At 40.2% G+C, this 23,962-nt stretch overlaps 1 protein-coding gene across 1 annotated transcript in view; it reads right to left on the bottom strand.

Annotated features, from left to right (window-relative positions):
• The window catches only part of TCERG1L (transcription elongation regulator 1 like), a 215,830-nt gene extending 192,170 nt beyond the window's left edge, over positions 1 to 23,660 (bottom strand). Inside the window, 5 exon segments of the mRNA XM_007053034.4 lie at positions 830 to 1,021; positions 19,761 to 19,941; positions 20,830 to 20,976; positions 23,156 to 23,419; positions 23,422 to 23,660. Of these exon segments, the coding sequence (XP_007053096.2) occupies positions 830 to 1,021; positions 19,761 to 19,941; positions 20,830 to 20,976; positions 23,156 to 23,419; positions 23,422 to 23,568 (931 nt within the window). The 5' untranslated portion in view covers positions 23,569 to 23,660.
• Between the last annotated feature and the right edge of the window lie 302 nt (positions 23,661 to 23,962).

The raw sequence follows: 23,962 nt of genomic DNA, 5'->3' as shown, positions 1-23,962 counted from the left end.
ACTCCTCTGTATTTAGATTCTTCTCAAAGAACCTGTTTTTAACCACAGACCTAGAGAACATAATTTTTAGTATATATATATATACACACACACACACACACACACACTCTCCATACATACATCTTACAAGGATTTTAATGACTAGTGTGACCCAGGCTTTCACTAGAGATCTAATATGACATTGTTCCTGTGAATTCAGTGGATCTCTGTACCCCGATATACCCCAATGCCCTCTGCCAGTTAGCATCCAGATGTTCTTGAGTCACAGAGTATAACTGATTAACTCACCAAAAACTAACACTTCTTTATTCTTAATCAACTCCCACTGTATGTCTAACAGAGGCCTTCCAATAGTAGGTGATTACAATATTGAGGGCCACCCAACCTGGCACAGATTTACAGTGCTCTTTCTCACTGAAGTAAATAGAGTGGTATGGGATAAAATTTAATTGAGATTTTGTGCCCATATTTTTGTAGTGCATAAGAATTACATAACTACATGGAATGAGTTCATATTTGAGTTTCAAGCTCACCTCTGAATTTCCTCTCATTTGTGCATGTGAATCAAGCTGAATCAAAGTAGTGGCTTTATAAATGCATGGATCGTTTTAAAATGACACCTCAATCTAACACAATAATAAATAATAACTGTTTTTCCCTCAGGACTAAAATACACAAACCCACATATATCACAAGCTGTTAAATTCAATTCCTACTCAACAATCATTTAACAAAAAGCATTTGTGACAAAAACCACACAACACACAGACTCTGCATGATTCAGATTGAATAAAAGTGGCTACATGGTATCATAAAGAAAATCTCTTACCTGGAAAAGGTGAAGTCAAAACTGGTATTTTGACAGGTGACAAAGTGAGCACATGGCAAGGTTGGATACTTGTAGGTGATGGTCCCTCAGGTGCTTCTGAATCTACGGACACCATGGCAGCCGCTGCTGCTGCAGCAGCTAACGCAATTGTCTGATTATTGCCCACTTGTTTAAGGCTATTCTGGCAACCACCTATGGAAGAGTTAAGTAAAATTTGTTTTATTTTACATTTGAAACAAATATTTGTTGGCAAGTTAAGACACACACTCTATAAATAATAGTGTTTTTCAACATTACAATATAAAAAGGCACTAAATTGTCTTTTTTATTATTGCAATATTAGTAGCTTAGTCCTCTACTGGCTGCACATCCAGCCATTCAACTTAATTTAATGGGACATCAAGATGCATCAAAATTCTGTGTTAATACACTGGAGTGGTAGGTGTCATTTTACACAGTATAAAACTTGCTTCACACTCCGACTCGCCCGAGGTCACACATGATGTGTATGGTTGAGCCAGTAATTGAACCCAGATTTCCCAAGTCCCCAAGGAGCGCCTTATCCACCAGAGCACCCTTAACTCACAGCTTTTGTGCCATAGACTGCTTTTTGTGTTATAAACATCCCTGTATAGTACATTTTTTAAAACAAAAAAAATAATGCTTTCATGCTTTCAAATATAGGTTCTAACATAAAAGGATGGTGATTTGTGCATGATCTGAAAACATGTATATTGTAACTTACCTATATAGTTATCACAATCAAGTGAAGAGCTCTGGATGGAGGGGCACAACAGTAGCAGCTGCTGGCACTTGCCCCATCTTTGGCCTAGGGGAAAGTGCACTGAACCATGAAGAGACCAAGAATTCTAATTTCACTGATTGGTGTTAATTCTGTATACTTTACTGTCCTTATAACTGAGCAAGGTCTCATACCCCTATCTTATAAAGGCAGACAAGTGTCATATGCCCATTTTACAAATAAAGTAACCAAGAGGTAGCATGAGGTCACTTCTGGCATGGCTGTGACTAGAACCCAGGTATCTAAAATGGTAAGTCTCATCTACTTTGCTATGCTACTTTTTATGATGAACGTGCTAAATCTTTGTACTTGGCTGTGATATCTGTAACTACTAGGTCACATTAAGATCAGAACTAGGAATGGAATCCTGCATGGGCTCTGCATTCCTGTATTTCCTGACTTTTGACTTTGCAATTTGAACCATTTGTATTTTTTTTAATATTATCTATATCTACAGGACTATTCTCCTGTAATTATAGGCATGTAATTGCCATCAGTGATACCAAGTTTCATGTACATAGACGCACTGCCACTGGAAGCACTCTATCCACAGAGATCCCCCTGATTTAAATGGGAGCTCCATTGGGCCTGAAGGGAAGAATGTACCCAGTACTATGAAACATTTACCTTTAAAGTGTAACAAGCTTAGGGGAAGACCTTTAGAGCTCAATCACATCTAAGTATGTTAAATAAACAAGAAAATGAGTAGTAAAAATCCTAAGAAGGAAACCTAATTTGGCAAACACCAGCTGTTACCCTCTCTACACTGAGCTATGTATTCAAAAATTAAGCAATCATTAGCTTATTATGTCATTTAGCAAATGTTTTCAGTTCACGTGGAAATCCTTTAGGCAATAAGAGCCAACTGGTAATTCTGCAAAAATCACTATTTAATCAGAGCTGTCACTTTAGGCATTTCACAGGTTTATAGCATTTCTTTTTCCAAATGAATTTGGAGACTAAAGGGACCCTTAGGGTCAGATCCTGGTACCTCTTGTGGCCATTCCCCACCTGCGTACTGACATAAATCACCTGAGGAACTGGGAGATGTGGCTATCTGGGGATTCCTCTGGCATGGGAGAACCCAAGGGTGGTGTGAGGCCTGCCTAGAAGATATTAGGATATACCTCTCCTGCCCCCTGTGGAGGGTGTTTGGCCAAGATAAAAGTGGAAAGGTCAGTGCCCCCTGTGTTCTGGTGATTTCTGGCAGCTAGAAGAATCCCTTACATCCATGTACAGCTCACACAACTTGGAGCAGTCCTGAGGCTGCTCTGTGTTGTGCATTGTGGCCCCCAAATCAGGGAACATGAAGGTGGCCTTATACCACCACCCTTATGCCCCACTCCACCACTGAACTGGGTACAGAAGGATTATACCGGAGACTCTGACCCTTGATTCTTACTGGATTCTTACTCCAGTAGATTTCTAAAAAGGTAAAGTAAACCAGCAGCCAAATTTAACACAGGAGTCATTCCACTGAAGTCAACAGAATTGTGAATGTTTCGAATTTAGCTAAACAGGAGAGCGGGTTGTGTGGGTAAAGAGATTTCCTTCAGTATCGATATTTCCTAAGCTTGCACTCCCGTCTTTATTAGTCTTTGTTTGCAATGCAGATGTAAGCAAAATATTTTGCCAGAAAAATAGACTTTACAACATTAGCAACACATACCAAATATATACAGTAGTCATTTCAAGTAATTTCTATTATTCCTGATATTATTGTCAGTTCTAAGATATTTTCTATTAAAAAACAAAAGCAACAAAAAAAAGCCACATGTAAGCCATATATAAGCACATGTCCTTGTTAGTACAACAAGCACATAGGCCAGAGAAACAGTAACAAACACGAATACCAAGTCTTTGATATTCAACCTGCAACAAATGAAAGAAAAATAGATTACATCTATCAGGGCCAAAATGGAAATATTCAAAAAAGGCAAGTCAAACCATCTGATGACAATGATTTTGTTGTTGTTTCTAACATTTCTTTCTGGGATCCCATGGGCCTATGGGTTAAGTTAATCAAATCCTCATTAGTAGTCTGCCCTTGGATAGAGAGTCTGTGTTTCCAATTCTAGGGATTTTCTGCTGTCACCAAACACAACAACAGAAAAAATATCCTCTAACTGTTCATGGACTCTGACAAAGTATATAAAGAAAAGACACTTCTACCAGTTTCCCCAAAGGCTGTTATTAAGCAGGGAGAGTGTTCTCTTCTAGCTCGATTTTTTCATTAAAAAAGGATTCTGCAACATAAAGATACAATTCTCATAATGGGTGAAGGAAAGAAACAAAACAACAGTATAGGCATTAGAACAGTGGGCAAACTACACCCTGCCAGCACCTTCTTAGCATACGCACAACGTGCCTCAGATGGCACGTGACCAGAATTATCACCAAATTTGGTCTTCTGTTTGGATCATTAGCTTAGAATCATAGAATATCAGAGACCTCAGGAGGTCATCTAGTTCAGCCCCCTGCTCAAAGTAGGACCAATCCCCAATATTTGCACCAGATCCCTAAATGCCCCCGGATTGAACTCACAACCCTGGGTTTAGCAAGCCAATGCTCAAACCACTGAGCTATCCATTCCCCGGCCCAGACTAGGTTCTAATGGAGAGTGTGACATAAATGCTGATCCATGCCCCCAGCCTTGCCATGAGCACATGTGGGTGAAATTCGTGAAGTGCTAAAAGTTTTCAGGACTTGAGCCGTTTGTTAACATTTCACCAATCACTTAATAAAGTTTTGGTGATTTTCCTGCCTATGATGGAGTTTACTCTCTCTCTCTCTCTCTCTGGACAGTATTAAATCATTCCTGGCAGACAGGACATATCTAAAATCCTAAAATTCCACGATATGCTATGCATCCGATGAAGTGAGCTGTAGCTCACGAAAGCTCATGCTCAAATAAACTGGTTAGTCTCTAAGGTGCCACAAGTACTCCTTTTCTTTTTACTAAAATCCTAATACATTGTTCAGGTAAAACTTTCTTCTCTGGAATATATCAGATTGTGCCAGATAGCAGATATTTTCAAAAACATTTCTTAGAATGACTGTTATAAGGTCAACACTCAGATACTTGAAAAAGTTGAATAATGTTCTACACTATCATCAATATATGTCTGAGAAACAAAGTCTAAGCTTTTCAGTGAAGTTCACTTCTAAGAAAGTTTTATTTTAAACCTAGAAATGCTTGCTTATCACAGAGAATTTCTATTTAAGTGCAAAAACACATTAATATGTTGCACAGTTCTTCGCCACACCTCTTTACAAGCAGACATCCACCATCCTGCTACAAGATGTTTACCACAGGTTAAAGGGAAAATATTTGTGGGAGCCTTTTGTTAAAATGACGGCAGCACACTTATGTATGAAACAACTGAAGAACAAGATAGCAGGGGCAGCCATAAAGACAAGAACAAGAAAGGACAAGAGAATCAACCAAAGATTAAAGAAAACAAGGGAGTAGGTAGATAACCCAGGTTCCACAGCAGAAGCCATTTGATCCCCAAACATCCATTATATAGGCAACTACATGGTAAAGTGTCTAGACACACAGCAGTCAAAGACTAACTGTTCCTGTTAGACCTGCTTCTTTATTCTCTCACAGGGCTATCTATGTAGTTTTGGGATTCAGGAATTGTCCCTGCTTTCCTATTCATGACCTCATGTCCATCTGACAGTTCAGACATCCTGAAGTTCTTATTACAGTTCATGCATGGTGTGTTTAAAGAATGAACCATTATTCCTAAAGACCTACAGGACTAACCAGCCTGAGGAGCCACACCACAGAGCATACCACAGATTCATGACCTAAATGGAGCACAATTATCCTACTTTTTCTCTTCCACATTAGCACACTTCTTCCGTTCACATTGTCTGTATGTCATGGACAAAGTCAATGAAACAAGATTCTGTGCTGCTGTTTTGTCTGACCAATGTCCTCCCAACCTCTTGTTCCTTTTATGACTTCTTTCTCTGCAGCCATAAAGGACATAACAGAATTTGCTCTCTCATTATTACTACTATTAACAAACAGTTACAACCATTATATTTCTTCTCTAGGATCAACAAAAAAGGCTGTTTCTTTTCTTTAACAAAACAGAAATAAGGATTTTGGATGCCACTGGAATTTATAGGTTCAGTCCTGTCTGAAGAGGGCAATTTCAGCTCTTCTTTTAAAAAAAAGTTCTTTGTACTATAGAATCTCAGTGTGCAAATTAACTGATTAAACTCATTTTAAAATGTTCTCCAGTTTTACAGGCTTACAGTCTTTTTTTTTTTATTTCTGCCTACAATGGACTTTTATAAAGATCTTTCCTATAAGATCTACCGAAAAAAATTAAAACAGCAAAATCAAGTCATTCACAAAGGAAAGTAAATTCTGTGATTGCATCAAGCAGCAGAGGTGCTAAAACAATTTTTATGGTAGGGGTGCTGAGAGCCATCAAACCAAACTGTAAACCCTGTTTATAGTGGAAACCATTTCATGCTGGGGTGCGGCAGTACCCCCAGCACCCCTAATTCCAGCACTTATGTCAAACAGTTAAAAACCATTGGGATACTTCTGTCATCTAGGAGGGGTGGAATAACTTAAATCTAGCAGTATAGTGCTCCTTGCAACTTGCTTTATATCTGTTCATTAGGATGGGTGAAATATATGGGGTTTGCTTTTAATTTTGTTTTAATTTGTGTTGCAGATTCCTGTCCATAATTTTTTTTAAATGCCTCACAGGGACTGACTTTTTATATTAAAATGGCGTCTTCTTTGCTCTGATGAGAAAATTAGTCAGACTTTAATTTTGCAGTTCTTTCTACTTCACCACATATCTTCAAAAGATGTCAGTGTAATACAGATAGAACTGTGTTTCAATGTGCGTGTGTCTGTATCTGCATGCAACCCCTCCATATGTATTGATAATAGCTTTATAACAAACTGTAAAACAGTTGATACATCTTACAATTCTAAAACATTTCTAAAATACTTTTTTCTGTAACATATATTGTATACACGTTTAATAGTAGAGTGTGGGGGGAAATACTGAGGCCAACACTCGTAAAAAAGTGAAAAACACTTTGAAACTGCTACATCTGTATCTATAAATTATGTTTAAACATAATTTAAAATATTTTTCAAGCCTTATAAATATATTTGTAGCAAATTAAAGTGCTATAAAATGAAATATCACTTAAATCTCTTTAGGATTATAAATGTGTTAACTTTTAATTTATAGTTGTTGACCTTTTTAAATTTAACACATTTGTACACAGGAAGAGATAGACACCCAATTTTTTTTAAAGACAGAGGTTTATTTTTTTAATTCATAAAACCCAATTTGTTGAATGTGTATTTCCTTGTTTGTTTAATAGCCTGAATCAAGGAATTAGTAAACAGAATAAACAAAGGGCCAGATTCCCCTCTCACACCTCTGACCACATGTGTAATGTCATCATGTGGCCACGCATATTGCCATGTAATTCGCCGTGTTTTTGAATTTACGAAGTAATTGTGCTGCAGAATCCAAGCTTTCACTTAACAAGGAATTATGTCTATCACTTACGATTGCTAAGACACGTGTAAAAATGTGAATCTCAAGTGATGCAGTGATGTTTGCCTGTGGTCTATGGAGAGCTTCAAACAGGAGTTCTGAGAGGTCTGAGCTGCCCCATTTTTACCAACTGAAACCTTAGGCCAGACTCTACCCCACAGAAAGGGGCAGCATGTGGCTGTGCTACCCCTGGAGCAGCCCTGGAGGGAATAAAAGGTGACAGGTCCACATCTGTCACAGCATATGATCCTCCCTGTCAAACTGCGTAACTATGCTACCAGATATGTTAAAGGCTCAGAGTCAAGGTTTCACCCACTCCCACCCACCTGTACAAAGTGGTGATGTAGCAGCTCCACAGACCCTGCACACCGCCACCTCCATTGCTCAGAAAGCGGAGGTAGTGCGCCTGTGGGAATAAGTAAGGTGGTGCTTTAAATTCCTTCTACTCCCTTGAGCTGGAATGCAGGATAGGCTATCATGAGTTCCCTAATTAGGAGTCTTCTGATTACAACATTATTAACTATTTCACTATCAGTTATTTTAGCAGAAAAAAAAAATCAAGCTACTGTCCTTCTCTGACATTGCAGGATGTAGTGGCTGATACTGGGGCACTGTGTGACAGGGCAGCTAGTTGCCATCAATGATTTCAGAGATGAGAAATGAGAGATTCAATCCTGTTCCCAAACCTGAAGTCAGCACCACCCTTCCCAAAATGGGGAGGAAAAAAGGAGATACATCCTCAAGCAGAACTCCCTTCCTCTTCCTGAGTGCCAAAGGCCCTCACTGTCAGCTATCATAGAATATCAGGGTTGGAAGGTACCTCAGGAGGTCATCTAGTCCAACCCCCTGCTCAAAACAGGACCAATCCCCAGTTTTTGCCCCAGATCCCTAAATGACCCCCCTCAAGGATTGAACTCACAACCCTAGGTTTAGTAAGCCAATGCTCAAACCACTGAGCTATCCCTCCCCCATGCCTCCCCATGGCAGAACTTCTAGCTTCTACCTGACACCTGTACAATGCAGCTTACATTTTTAAATACAAAGGTCTAGTGCAGAACAGAAAAAAAAATTGTCAGCTTGGGTCCTGTGTAAAATAAGCTGAATTTATTATCAGAATAAACATACAACACAGATATTATATTAACTGGAATGAGGAAGGGCAGTTGGGACTTAGGGGTCAGAGTCTCAACCGTCTGGAAATTATATCACATAATTCAGGGCTCCAGGCCAAATAATCTGGGTCTCTGAGTATTGCAAAGAACCCAGGGCCTTGCTTATATTAGTGTGAATCAGGAATAGCTATACTGAAATTAATAGAGATACACAGATATATGTTTAATCAGGATTATATACAGAGTTTAATATTAATTTTTACACAAAGGTTGCCATATTTAAGGTATTCAGCACACACTAATATAGTAGCTGGAAAGGAGCCGTGCCTACTTGCAAAAACATCACTTAATCCTAACATATGATTGTGATACTTCCTGAGCTAACTGCACCTCTGACCTCTAGGTGGCCCCCTTGAGGGCACTCCACTTAGGCTTCTGGCTATTACATTTCTCAGGGCAGTAGCCTGTGATCCTCTCCCTCCAGACTGGGGACCTACATCTGCAGATTCCTGCAATTCACATTCAGGTCTCACCTTAGTTCAGCACAGGCAGTCCTGTTCTCTCAGGGGTAATGACAGGGTTAACCAGTGACTAGCCAGCTCTCGTAAAGCAGAGTACTATTTATTCGGTGAGACAGATATGGCAATTTCTTGCATATCTTTGGCAGATCTTACTGTATTAATTTTATGAATCATTTTGGGTCAGGGATTGTATGTAATTTCATGGGAGAGAGTAACCACACTTCCTCCAGGAACTAAGAACTGTGGGGAATGATTAGGCAAATTCACTCAGGCTGTAGCACCTCCAGAAAAGTACCACCACCTGGAGATGCTCGCATATAATAGTTCAAACTGGATTCTCCAGACACCAATAGACAAAGAAAGGACTTTTGGATAAATAGCTTGAATTTAAACTAACTCAGGCCTGCTTTCTGGTCCGATCAGGTCTCAGGGTCCAGCCATCACTTGTGTCTGGGGAGGGACCCATATCCCACTGCCTTCTGACCAGGAGTCTTAAGGCCGCACAGCCCCCTGCCATACACTGCAGTAACCTCAGAAAGCCAGTCTACCTAACAGCCAACACCTGTGCTTTGCTTTCTCTCCAAGGGCTATGACCAGCATGGCTAAAAGTTACAAGTTACCACAAATCTCTCTCTCAGCAGAAACTTTTCTTCTTAGGATAAAAGCATCACAGAGAAGACACAAAAATCAATACCTCCCTATTAAACACGGCAAAATCTCCCATCTACAATCCAGAGCTCCAGTTCCAGTTCGATGTGGTTTCACCCTTGAGGAATATGAAGGAAGCCAAGCCTCTGACTGAGGGATGCATTTATGAGGGACTAAAAGAGGCCTAAAGAATGGCTCGCCCTTGTACTGTGACATCATCCTTTCTTTTCCTGCAATCCCTTCTCACTTACATGCCTTCCAACTTTAGCAACAAATGAAGCAGGGATCCACCTCCTTCAATACACTGCCCTGATTCATCCTCAGAACAAGTCCAACCTGTGCACTTAAACAAACAAGGGGTGCTGAGCTAACAATAGTATGTGATCCTGTAATTAAAGATTGTTTTGTAATGGATATGAATTAAGGTCTTAAGTGCTTGCCTTTGCAACCTTAATATTCTTTTAAAATATTTTGTGTCTGTAATTTCCTAGGTTTTTATTAAAAACAAACAAACAACTGAATAAACAAATTCCATCATGTGTACTCATATGGGTCATCAGCAGGATGGGAAACTTTAGATCCACCATGCAGACCTCTGCCACCTGATCTAACAGAGTAACTGATAGCAGTAGAAGGTTGTCATTCTCTATGTGGGTCAGCATACAACACATCGTCAACCTGTGGAACTCCTTGCCAGAGGCTGTTGTGAAAGCCAAGATTACAACAGGGTTCAAAAAGAGAACTAGATAAATTCATGGATGATAGGTCCATCAATGGCTATTAGCCAGGTTGGGAAGGAATGGTATCCCTAGCCTCAGTTTTGCAAGATGCTGGAAATGGACAACAGAGGATGGCTCACTTGATGATTATGTGTTCCGTCCATTCCCTATGAAGCACCTGGCATTGGTCGTTGTTGGAAGACAGGGTACTGGGATAGATGAACATTTGGTCTGACCCAGTATGGCTGTTGTTATGTTCTTATTAGAGGGGCATGGGTCACTTTGCCTATGAGTTTCACAGATATTTGCTGACAGAAGAGGAACGGTGAGACTCAGGAATCATGGGTTCCACTCCAGGCTCTGGAAGTTAGTGCTCCCTAATGGGCACAGACTTCTACTCATTTCAACACCCTCCCCTGCAGCATGACTGCTTCTGTTCTATTTCCTTCAACTTGTCCTTGTCCCATTCATGTCTCTTCTCCATCCCTGGTTCCTTGTCCCAGTCCCATCCTCCTCATCTAGCTAGTCCCAATTCAATTTCTCAAGCTTCTCATCCCACCAAGTTCCAGTCTTCTTCATAGCAAGTCCTAGTTTCAGGAGTCTCTGGACTCCCTGGTTCAGTCTCCTCTCCTCACCCCCAGCTCTCAGCCTCCTTTCCCACCAGTCCCAGTTCTCTCCTTCCTGGTTCCTCATCTGATCTTTCTTCCTCACCACCACACTGGCCTCCAATCACCCCTTTCCCAACCAGGTTTCTCATCCAATCACACTCCCCATGTCTTTGTCCTAGGTTCTTGTTCCCATCTTTATGCTCAGCCCATCAAGTTCTCCCCCAGTATACTAGCTATTCCTCAAATCTGTCTCCACTGCCCACTCACGTCTTTACTCTGCCCCACTGGTTCTTAGTTCCAATCTCCTTGCCCAGCCAGTTGCAATCTCTCCCCCTGCGATGGGTCCTCATCTAATTATAGTCTCCCTCCACCTACTAGCTCCCAGTCCACTCTATTTTTCCTTTCCATCTCCCAGTTTCAGCCTCATTGCCCAACCAGTGCTTGTCTCTCACACCTGCACCCAACTTCCAGGTTCTGCCCTTCATTGCCATCTCCTTGCCCAGCCAGTACTACTCTCCTTCTGCTCCCAATCTCCTTGTCCAGCCAGTCCCAGTTTCCACCCCCATCCACAAACTCTTTGTCCCAATTTACTCCGTTCTCCCCTCCCCCTGCAGATCTGGCTGTTATCCCCCTTTGAACCAGGCCATTTCTTCCACCATGCTGCCTGGGCCCAGCAAGCTCATTGATAGCACAGGACAGACAGGCTCACTGCTCTCAGTTTAACCACCCAGACCTGGATCCAGCATGGCCTGTAAGAGCAACTGAAAGGCTGGATCACGCTCATTGGAGACCAAATCTTCAGGAAATTTAGCAGCTAAAAATGTAAAAAATCTCTACTGAGCATGTGTGAACTGCAATTTTTCAAAATCTTATAATTTGCCAAATTTGGGCAGATTTTTACAGGGACAGGAAAGAGTATACCCCTGAAACAAAGGACACTCCTTTGCCAAATTTCAAGTTCATGGTCTAAGGTATGGAGGTTAGAACTGTTCAAAGAAAAGGTCACTAGAATTTAACATGGGCAAGACAATGTATTTTCCCTATCTTTGTTCTTGGAAACAGATGAAATATATTAGTTAAAATTTTCAAAAAGAGTCAGCAAGATTATAACCTACTGAAGATGGGGTCTTAGAATAGGAATAGTAGTGACCTTATTATGGGAGGGGCTGGAAACAACATGTATTATTAAGATGTTCCATCTAAAGATCTTAAAGCCTTCTGCATACTTTACCAAATATGAAAAAGGACATCCGTTTGGATATTTCCCTTCAAGCAGATGAAAGAAGCAGAAGATTTGCTTCTTTGAGCACAGTGTGTTGATGGGAGAGCTAGTCAGGAATTGTCCATTGGACTGATTTTGCAAATGAAAATGCAATTTCATCAAAACAATTTTTCTTTTTGCTGAAAAAAATTGATTTTCCATTAGAAAAATTTGGAACTGATCAAAAATGTTTAATCTCAAGTCAGTTCTAAAAACATTAAACTACAGTCACATTGCCTTACAGAAATGGGAGTTCTGGCCAACATTTTCTCTCATGGGCCAGTCTCTTTGGAGGACAACACTTCCCATAAAGTATTTCTTCTGCATCATAGGTGCCACATGATTAGATGCATTATGGAAGGTGTAGTCTAGCCAGGGAGCTTGGTCCAGATGAGAGAATGGAGGCCAGAACTACAACTCCCATAAGGCAATTGGGAAACACAGTTTAATGTCAAACTGAGGTTTTACAATCCAAAACAAAAATTTCTCAGGAATGCCAAAATATTTCATGACTAAACAAATGTGGACGTTCTCAGAATTTTGCTCAGCTCTAGTGGGATGGGTGGATTGAGACATTACATCATCATTTATCTAACAAACCAACTGAAGCCCCTCCACATGTCAGAGTACCACAGGTTCTCAGACTGCCTCGATGACTGTTTGTCCAGTTGCTTAAGAACAGCCCAATGTGTTGGCACCCAGGAACATTGCATCTGCATTCTCTCTTAACAGGCTATGAGGGGTTGTAACTCGCTATATATTTGAGTTTATTTGTACATTTTGCCTGTACTGATTGTAATCAGCAGTCAAGTATTTTGGGATACTTCATAAAATGGAATATATTACTTCTACTTAAGTAGCAGCAACTCTGTTTCTTAATATAATGAAGATACATTTCTATTTATAACTCTTCGTTTCACCTTCACAGCATGCTACATGAAAGCCTTGTTCTACAAGATTTTATGGAAAGCCTTTTGAACACTAATAAAAAGTGTACTACTTTAAAAAAAAAGGAACATTGCCTGCAAAACAGTGATTGAGAAGCAAACCTGCCAACAAACTGTAACCACAAATCTTGAAACATTAAAACAATTTCAATAATTTTAATAGTAATGATATGAAACAGTGTTCATACAGCTTTGGGCTTGTCTCACCACCTAAGTGGGGACGAGACAGCTATACAAGAAAAAGAAGGCACATCTGACTCATACCAAACCAACCATGACTTTATTCCATATGGCAGATTGCACAATGTAGTAGAAAAAAATATAAATCATTTTCCTTGCAAAAAGATGTAGACACTGTATCCCCAACATAAAATACAGGATATTGCTTTGTTTGGTGGAAATAAAAAAAAATAAACAATCATTTCTGGGTGAGAAAATAATGTGTCATTATTTTCTTTAGATAAATAAAATTGTAAGTGCATAAGGTTTTGTAATCCATTTTTATCTGCCAGGGAATAATAAATGATTACTTTTCTTCAGAACAAATAATACCTTCTAGTACCTAGTATGTGTAAATGCCAAATTATGTGTGTTAGCACTAAACTGTGTGTGTTAGCATTTACCAGCGCCCAAGAGTTCATAGTTAGTCTAGGAAAGATTAGATTTTTATCAGAAAATATCACACTGTACACATACAAATCAAATATTTATATCAATAATAGAAATGTACAGCTAAACAAGAAAAATATTGCTTGAGAATTTATTAGCTTGATTTACGACTATTTACTTTGTGAATTTTGATATGTGATCTTGACAATGTGTTTTAATAGTTATAAAGCTGTAACTTTTTGAATCTCAAGGTTTCCTTTCAATAAATAATTGTCTGACCTCCCTACTGCCTGACACCCCCTCACACTCCCAGTTTCCCATAACTGTGAAAATTTAAAAAAGAAAAAAAAGCTTAAAAAACAATCAATATTATCCATCAAAATTATAAAACAAAAATTGAATCCAACAAGCCTATTCTTAATTAAATTTTCTTTTTTCATTCTAAAATGGCCATTAAACTGAAGAAACAAGGACATTGATACTAATAACTGACTCCTGGTATGGATCCAATGTACGGGCTTGACTGGACAAGAGTCTCCCATGGCTTTTTTTTTTAAACCAAGGGAACCATTCTGATCTAAGCAGGGCCAGCATCTTCCACAATTTGCCACTGAAGCATCTGATTCCAAGTGGTGCGGGTTTCCATTTCCTTTTATAGTTGTGTCAAGTAATCTGAAAAGTTAGGATTTGTAATGCAATAAAGGCTCAACCCTTCTGATAGTCAAAGCATTATAGAGTAATGTGGGTTTAGCAACACTAGACCTACTTGTAATATCATTTTTATTTGGCAGCTCAAGATTTAACACCTGCTGCAACTGGAGTGGGCAAAATGGTAGAGAAAACAAACACCCATTTCTTGTTGGCAAAGCTTATTTGCTGTCCCTACATTGCAGCTTTCCTAGTGGATAGAAGTCTCTGCTGTGTGCCACAGCTAGAGAGGGTACAGAGAACAGAAGGTTTGCAGCAGGCTTTCAGAGCCCATACTAGCCATGGCCTTTGCATTCCCCTTCTCCCCGTCTCCCTTCAAACTCTTTGTTGTGTGCATGCTCCAACAGTTCAGTCCAGGAGAGATTAGACAACATTTGTGGCTTCAGGAGAATGCTATTGATTTCCACAGTGACAACATCTATTGTTATAGCATGCACAGACCTTAAATAAGATTGGAGCCCCACTGTGATGGACGCTGTACAAATTACAGCTAAATGAAAATGTCTATCCTGGAGGGCTTAAAAGACACAAAACAGATGAAGGGTTGAGGATAAGGAAGACATAAAAGCAAATGAATATGGTGAAGAATTGGCACAACTCTGTTATTTTTCTTTATTATTTTTTTTACATTGAAGGTAGAAAGAGGGTGAGAAATGGCAGGGATGGGTAAATTAATAAGAACGAGGGAGTAAAAAGAAAGGAAGGGAAAGAGGAATAATCACTATAATAGCCATAGTCAGTAGACAGTGTTTTGTAGGCATCACAGCAGAGGTGAGTTTTAAGAAGGGAATTGGAAAATAAGGCAGGGGATGAATGGATAATAAGAACATAAGACTGGCCATACTGGATCCATCTCATCCAGTATCCTGTCTTCAGACAGTAGCCAGACGCTTAAGAGGGAATAAACCAAGTAGGACAGTTACTAAGAAATCCAACCCATCATCCAGTCATAGATTCTGGCAGTCACAGGCTTAGGGACACCCAGAGCAAGGATGTCCCTGACCATCTTGGCTAACAGCCATTGATGGACCTATACTCCATGAACTTATCTAGTTCTTTTTTAAACCCAGTTATACTTTTCCCCTTCACAGCATCCCCTGGCAATGAGTTCTTCTGTACTTTGTGTGAAGAAGTAGATGTTTTCAGAGAACTATTCACTATTACTCCAAGATCTCTTTCTTGAGTGATAACAGGTAATTTAGACCCCATCATTTTGCATGGAGAGCTGGGATTATGTTTTTCAGTGTGCATTACTTTGCATTTATCAACATTGAATTCCAGCTGCCATTTTGTTGTCCAGTCACACAATTTAGTGAGATCCCTTTGTAACTTTTTAAAGTCATCTTTGGGCTTACAAAATTACTCAAGAAAAAGTTATCAACTGCAAACATTGCCGGCTCATTGTTTACTCCTTTTTCCATATGGTTTTATGAATACGTTGAACAGCACTGGTCCCAGATTCTTGAGAGACTCTATTTGCGTCTCTCCACTGTGAAAGCTGACCATTTGTTCCTACTCTTTGTTTCCTAGCTTTTAAACAATTATTGATCATGAGAACCTTCTCTCTTATCTCATGACTGCTTACTTTGCTTAACAGCCTTTGGTGTTGGACCTTGTCAAAGGCTTTCTGAAAGTCCAAGTACAACTATACCAAGTGAATCACCCTGTCTATATTTGTTGATACCCTCAAAGAATTCTAACAGATAGGCGAAGTATACTTTCCCTTTAGAAAAGCCAAGCTGACTCTTCCCCAACATACTATATCCATCTATGTGTCTGATAATTCTATTCTTTAGCACAGTTTCAACCAACCAATTTGCCAGGTACTGAAATTAGGCTTACTGACCTGTAATTGTCAGGATCACCTCTGGAGTTTTAAAAAAAAGAAATCAACTCTACATTAGCTACCTTCCAGTCATCTGGTACAGAGACTGATTTAAGCAATAGTGAATACCATCTAGTCCTGGTGACTTATTACTGTTTATCAATTTGTTCTGTATCCTCTTCTACTGATACCTCAATCTGGGACAGTTCCTCAGATTTGCCACCTAAAGATGGTTTAGATGTGAGAATGTCCCTCACATCCTCTGCAGTGAAGACCGATGCAAAGAATTAATTTGCCTTGTCTTCCTTGAGTGCTCCTTTAGCACCTTAATTGTCCAGTGGTCCCACTGATTATTTGGCAGATTTCCTGTTTCTGATGCCCTTTTAGTTTTTGTGTCTTTATACTAGTTTCTCTATAAATGCTTTTTTGGCCTGCCTAATTATACTTTTACACTTGACTTGCCAGAGTTTATGTTCCTTTCTATTTTCCTCAAAAGGACTTTACTTCCAGTTTTTAATTGATGTGTTTTTGTCTCTAACTGCCTCTTTTACTCTTTTGTTTAGCCATTGTTTCTTTTTTTGATCCTCTTATTGTTTTTTTGGTGGGGGTACACATTTAGTTTGAGCCTCTATTATGTTGGTTTTTTAAAAGTTTTGATGCAACTTGCAGGCATTTCACTCTTGTGACTGTACCTTTTAATTTCCATTTAACTAGCTTCCTCATGTTTGTGTAATGCCCCTTCTTGAAGTTAAAAGCTATTGTTGTGAGTTTATTTGGAATTTTCTCCCCTACAGGAATGGTAAATTTAATTATACCAGGGAGTTTTCCTTCTGCATAAAGGGCAAAACAGAAGAAAGTGCAAAGGTATTTGAAAGTGAAGCTGACTGGTGGATAGTAAAGGCTGAGAACATTGCATAAATAAAGGCAGGGGCTGGCATCATGATAAGTTATTAGGGGAGCATCACTCACTGTGGTGAGGGGTTTAAAAGGTGAACACAAAGAGGTGAAATCCTGACCACATTGAGATCAATGGCAAAACTCCCATTGACTTCAGTGGGGACAGGATTTAACTCAAAAAGCTTAAGTTTGATGTGGAGATGAAAAGGGAGCCACTGAAAGCACTGATGGCATGAGGTGGGCAGAGCAATGAGCCAGGCAGATGATCATTTTGAGTGAACTTGAGGGGGGCAAAGGTGCAGTAGTCCAAGCCAGAGAGGAGGCAGTTACAATAGTCAAAACATGAAATGAGGACAATTTGGAAGAGAATTTTAGCTGTTTGGAGAGATGGAAGGCTGGATTTTAGAGGTATTGTGTAGGAAGTAGCAATGTGTTTTAGACATGGCCTGGGAGGGCTGTCAAAGATGATACCCAGGTTATGTGTATGAGCAACTTGGAGGAGATGATGGTGCATGCCGTGACAGAGAAAGAAGATGGTATAGGGGAAGGCAGGAAAGGGCCTGTGGAGAGACTCCAAAGATGGCTGGAAATGTAGGTATCAGATTCACTGAGGAAGGAGAAGTAGAGCTAAGAAGATGGCACAACTAAATGAAGGAAGAGTGATTTTGTAATGGAGAAACTCAGCATGATCAGGAGACTTCTGCCAGACACACAGCAGAAGAACAAGAGCTGAGAAAGTGAAGTCAGTGGAACTATACTGATTTATTCCAGCTGAGGATTGACCCTGTTTGTCTATTTGAGTGCTAATAGTAGACTTGATCCTGTGGTACTTATTCAGGAAAAACTCCTCATTGAATTTAGTGTAGATGGCCCAGGCCTCTGGTTAATGGTCCAGGATCTTGGAGGGATCCACAACCATAGAGGTAGATGGCCCAAATCCACCTTTGATAAAAGAATGATGAAGAAACTCCAAGAAATGCAAACATGGCATTTCCAGTCCCCAGCATAGAAATAAACTTAACAGAGGGTCGGAGGAGGGGGGTGAGTAGCGGGAAGGTATTTCTTAATGGGTGGGAATTTCAAAAGCTCCTAAGTATGTTAGGCACCTAACTCTCATTGAAAATCAATGTGAATTAGGCACCTAATTCATTTTGCTGCTTTTCAAAATCTCATTCATAGACTTCAATGGGAGCTGGAGCAGACTAACTCCAGTAGTTTACATTTAATTACATTAATGTGAGTTTTACTTAATTTAGCACTACAGTAGTAGGCCCTCTTTGTGTATTACTACTGGGAGGTACTTGTAGACAGAAGTCAGAGGGAAAAATATCAATGCTACCAGTTCCTAGACCAGCAATGCATGTGGGAACCAGTATTTTACTTCCAAATACACTCCATCAGGCATTTATAAAAGCATCCAACAACATGGCAGCCAGCCACAGATATAAACTTCAAACAATGCATACATTTTGGGGACACAAATTAAGTAAAAGTCATCCAGGTAGAGATGCATAAGCAGTATAATTGTTTTGCCCATCAGTATACTTATTTATGGTCCCTATCATCCATTATGGAAAGCTGAACAGCACTAAAGTTGATCAATAATTAGTAGTGACAAGAACAGAAGGCAGCTTATTGTAAAGTATTATTAAAACCATTGAAATACAGAAATCATTTGCAATATTCTGCTTAATTCCTAAACGCTAGATAAGATTAATTGATAATTAAAATAAAAGTCTGGCAAAACAGACAGAACATGGATTTTTCCCCTCATAATGAATCCCTGCATTATCCAAAAGAATGTTGCCGTATTACATGTCGCAGAAAATTGAGAAAATACAAGAAGGTAGAAAATTACCTGTCTACAGCACAGTTTCAGATTAAGAACAATTCCATAATAATGAAGGCTGGGGGCAGCTATGGTTTTGCCATTATTTAAAATGGCATTAGCTTTGATCTCAGTAAGACAGACATTTGTTTTAAAATGTATCTTGTTTTTTAATGTGAGTATCTACATTTGTGCTTCAATTATCTTTATTCTAATTATTTGTTTATTAGTGTTTTCTATGGGGCAGCCAGTGTGTTAGATCAATACAACAAAATACTCATGAAAAGTCACATCCATCTTTGCAGCAATACATTTTCTGACCTTTTCCAGGTATAAAATATAGTATTTATACTATAGCATATATATTATTGGACCACTGGCAACTGTAACATACTTATTTATGTAGATTAATGGAATTTATTTCATGCATGTTATCTTGCATAAGTTAGTTTTAATGAACTGATGGATCAGTTAGTGTTCTATTAATAACTAACTGTCTATACACAGACTATATCAAATTCTAAAAATAAGCAACTGATGTTAAAATTACACATTAAATATTATGTCAGTAATCTCATTAGTGTGTTTTGAAGATAAACCAAGTCATCACTGGGCTGGCTATACCATAGGTCAATGGAGTGGGATTGCTGGTTGCTAAGGAATCTGGGTTCTAATTTTCCATAAGTTTATACTTTCTCTTTTGACATCATTTTTAAAATTTAAATAAAAGGTGAAATGTTCTTGTTCTGGACCTTGTTATCAAGGTTACAACCAAAATGGGAATTTTGCCTGAGAAAAGAATGCAGGACTGAAGCCACTACCTAAAGTAAAAATAAGATCAATAGAATGAAAATGCATAGTGAAAAAAAGTGTTCACAGTTATTTATTACTAACCTGGTATCGGCTGAGGTGTTAACACCACCGTGGGAAGAGGCCTTGAGGCAGTAGCTGGCCTAGATATAGCCATAGCTACTTGATTTGTCATTAAAAGAGGCTTCTCGTGTCCCTGGAAGATTCTTGATTCCTCAGGATGTATCCATGCTGAATCCAGAGCAAATGCATTATTTAAATATACCTGCCAAGGATAAATAAAAAGTATGTTGAAGTTGAAGATAACATAGTTTCGTTGCTTATTGTTTTCCTGGTTTTTATGTCTTTGATTCAAGCTCTTATAGCTATATATACACGTTTGTAGCATAGATCATGTCTCAAATCATGAACGGTCTTATAAGACTACATTGATTTATGTTTCCTAATTATTGGGAGGGTGTGATTATCTAACAAACAAACTATCTCATAATGGGACTATCCAGTTTAGGAAGAAGTACTGCCAAAAAAAAAAAAATCCAAACCCCACAGTATGAAAGAACAAGGCCAATCCTACCCCAGAGACAGCTATGGCAGAACAAATGTATCTACCACATTTGGTAGCCCAAGGTTGTTCCAGTGAGGGCTGAGAGACGGAGGAGGTGAAAAAGTTACTCATATGCTTAAATTTTCAAGGCCTGAGGTTGCAAATACTGTGTGAAATCCTGGCTTCACTGAAGTTGATGGCAAAACTCCCATTGACTTCAGCTTTGTCGGGATTCCAGCTGCTGAGTCCATTTCTAACAAATTTATATAAATGTGCAGTCAATAGCAAGGTGTTGCAAGTAGCCAAAATATGGAAAACACATCAAAATCAATTATTTTTGGTGGTACAAACATATTTTACCTGACTTAATACAGAACTAATGTTAAAGCTATTTTAGTCTTTTTCACTATTTAAGAGAACTGCTGACTTATACCTTCAGAAACAGCCTATTTATTGATCAACTTTTTATAGCATTAATTTTTCGAGAGGATTTTTGCTTGACAGATTGCTGACCTTGTCCATGCCGTCACAGTTTACAAAACTCAATGTTTTCCAGTTGTTATGATAAGATCTTAATATAAAAATGTCCCATGTAAAGCTCAGAGTTACCTTGCAATTAGGTAGTCTCTTATCTCTCCAATTTTTCCTGGCATGAGGTGGAATAGTAGATGTGTATACATGTGGAAAGACAGGAACAAATTCCACAGTAGAAGAAGGTGAAAATCCTATAACTGGAGAATGAGCTCCAAACATCCACTTAAAAAAAAAAAAGAAATTACAAAATTAAATGAATGAAAAGTATTCTACAATAAATCAACCAAAGTTTGTACACACTGCATTTAAAAAGTGAATTTCAAGCTAATTTAATTGAGCAACTTCTTTAGTCTAAACATTGGGTTTTCAAAAAAAGCATTATTGTTCAGTCTCATATGTATTGTGTGCCACTCAAAGCTAAACTGCTACAGAAATCTACAAATAGAAGGCTCAGAGTTAGAGTATCTAGTCAATGCTATTACTAATCACCAATGAACTGGAAAAAAAATCACATATAAATAGAAAACATCATCATACAAGATTGTGTGTGTGTTTCTGTCTCCAGAGGCAATGGAAAAAACAAAGACAAGGCAGAATATGTGATTTCCTGACTCTTGAATTCTTTGGACAAATATATTGATATTGTAGAAACATTTCTGCACTTCAATCAAATTTCCTCCCACTTCAAAATAATTGATGTTATTCTTCCATTAAACACAAGAGCATGTAGCTTTTTCTCCTGCCCACCCTCTTTCAAATCATTAACTTCCAAAAGACATTCATAGCTAAAATGCTTGACTGGGAATCTCTAAACAAAATTAATCTAAGATTATTAAGTTCAAAGTTTTATGTGAAACAGCATTAAAAATACAACAGAAGTGCTAAACTACTATGAAATTAACATAGCTATTAATATCTAATACATTAAAATTTAAGATGATCATTAAAGCTGACCAGCAAAAGTTAATTTTAAGTGGCCTTACAATACTGACAAAAATTGAAACATTTATCAGAAAGCACCACTGAGATGTATTGCTTACATTAATATGGTTCAAAACATCTTAGCGTGTATTGTATATCTATCTATAAAAATCAAAATAGGAGAACTGAATTTAATGGCCTATATTGTTAGAGTGCCCCTTCATTACCAGCCTGCTTTTTCCATCGCAAATAGGAAAAGATCAGAGGGTTAAAGGATGAACAAGACAAGCCTTAATGAGCCAGTGCATGAGCCATCCCCCACCCCCTTCTTTTATTAAGAAAAAGATATTGCAGGTTTCTAAACATTAAGGGGAAAAAAATCTAGTTCCTGGACATTAAATACCTCTAGTGGCAGCATCCTGACACAACAACATAAAAACATGTTGCAACAGCATCCAGTTGTATTTTTTTTAAAATTATATTATGGATCTTGGAAAAGCCTTATGGGACATTCACAAACATTATAAAAATAGGACTGTTCAGGTGATCAATGCCTTATCTCTTCTAGTAGGCCAATATTAAAAATGGCAAGACAACTTTGTTTTAAAGCAAGAAGGAGAGACAGGCTTGAGTTACTTGGCTGAATGAAAGACACCCTTATATCTTTATCTTCCTCTTATTTAAATGGGGATAATAAACGCTATTCCTAGCCTGCTCTTTCGCAGCAATTATAAAACAAGATGATTTTCTATGGAAAATAAATGCCTCTTCCTGGAACAAATACACTTTGGAACCGACCAAAACCAGCAATCTGTTCATTGCTGAGCCCCAGCATTTCGGTTCTCTTTGCAACGCAATCTCTGCTCTCTCAACCCTCAGCTTTTTACACTCGAACTCCCGCAAACTGTGGCGTGCCATTGACCAACTGTACGGCCCAGACACTTACAGAACATTAACTCCTAGCACACTGGAGTCTGACCGCAGGGATTGCGGTTCTATACGTTTTCAGACACACAAGTCCGTAGAAACACACACGGTATGTGGCTTAAGTACGAAGCCACACGTCCGGAATCCGAAATAAATTCCGATTAATAGTTTATGCGGGTTCCCCCGCCTTTGAAGTCTGACACAGACGGTGCAGGCAGTTACTAACGGATGCGCAGAAACTGTGTGGGTCTGCAACAACCAGGGCTGTGCGCGGCAACTTCAGCACCACCGCGCGTTGGACAGCAGGCAAAAGTTCTGCCCTAGGCTTTCTGCCCAGGCAGTCATCACCGCATCCCTTCCCTCTGCGCCCCCCCCGCCCCCCCCCCAAACCAGCGCCTCACGAGCATGGCTTTTTTTACTGACCCTGAAAATGACACGCACGAACTTGCGTGGATCAAGTCGGCTGTGCTATTCTAGCAGCACTTCGGGAGTCCAATACCCCGATCGGGAAAGAGGGAGGGGGGAGGGAGGCGCGGGGAACCGCATTCATTACCTGCCCATTCAGGAAGGGATACTGGTGCACGGCAGGGCGCTGATCTGGCGCAGAGGGCACTGACAGAGGCAGGAAAGGCTCGCAGGGGACTTGCCAGCCGGGAAGCCCCTGGAGCAGAGGAGCAGGGTGGGGAGGATGCGGCGAAGAGAGCAGAAGTGGAGGGGGCACCACCCCGGCCCCACCTATCCTGAAGACCCCAGCCGCACTCGGGACCATCCAAATCCAGGGAGGAGGTGGGGGCTCTGCATTCATCTGCCAGAGGAGAGGCTGCTGCCGCTTGGCTCTCGGAACCGGGAGCATTCTACATGATACGGTACCGTCCCTCCGCTCGCAGGGCTCGCCGCCGGGACGCGCAGGGGCAGGCAGCCGCGGGAGCGGGACCGGGACAGCTCCGCCGAGGGGGCGATGCCCATCCGTGCCCCCGCTCGCTCTGGCGGCTGGAGCAGCGGCGGCAACACCAGAGCCGAGCGAAACTCCGCTCCATTCAGCGGGGCGGCTGCTGCCAGGCTCCGCCCTCTGCCCAGTCCTCCCTCCCCTTCTGCTGATGCATAGCTCGGCAGGAGACACCTACGGGGGCGGGGGGCGCAGCTGGCCGGTCTCCGGCAACGTCCCCTCCAACTCCTTCCCGCTCTGTGTGCGGACAGCAGGACAGCCCAGGGCAGCCGCTCAGTCCGCGGGCTGGGGGGGAGTGGGAGAAAAAGAAGGAAGGGGGGGGGGAGATGTGTAAAGGAGGGGAGCTGGGCTAACAGGCGGCGGGGGGGGGGAGCACCCGAGGGCCGCTGCCTCAGAGGGGTGGAGGGAGAGCCT

This window comes from Chelonia mydas, chromosome 7, assembly GCF_015237465.2.
Source record: "Chelonia mydas isolate rCheMyd1 chromosome 7, rCheMyd1.pri.v2, whole genome shotgun sequence".
Taxonomy (NCBI): domain Eukaryota; kingdom Metazoa; phylum Chordata; order Testudines; family Cheloniidae; genus Chelonia; species Chelonia mydas.
The sequence above is the reverse complement of the archived record's forward strand: the minus strand, read 5'-3'. Positions and strand labels throughout refer to the sequence as shown.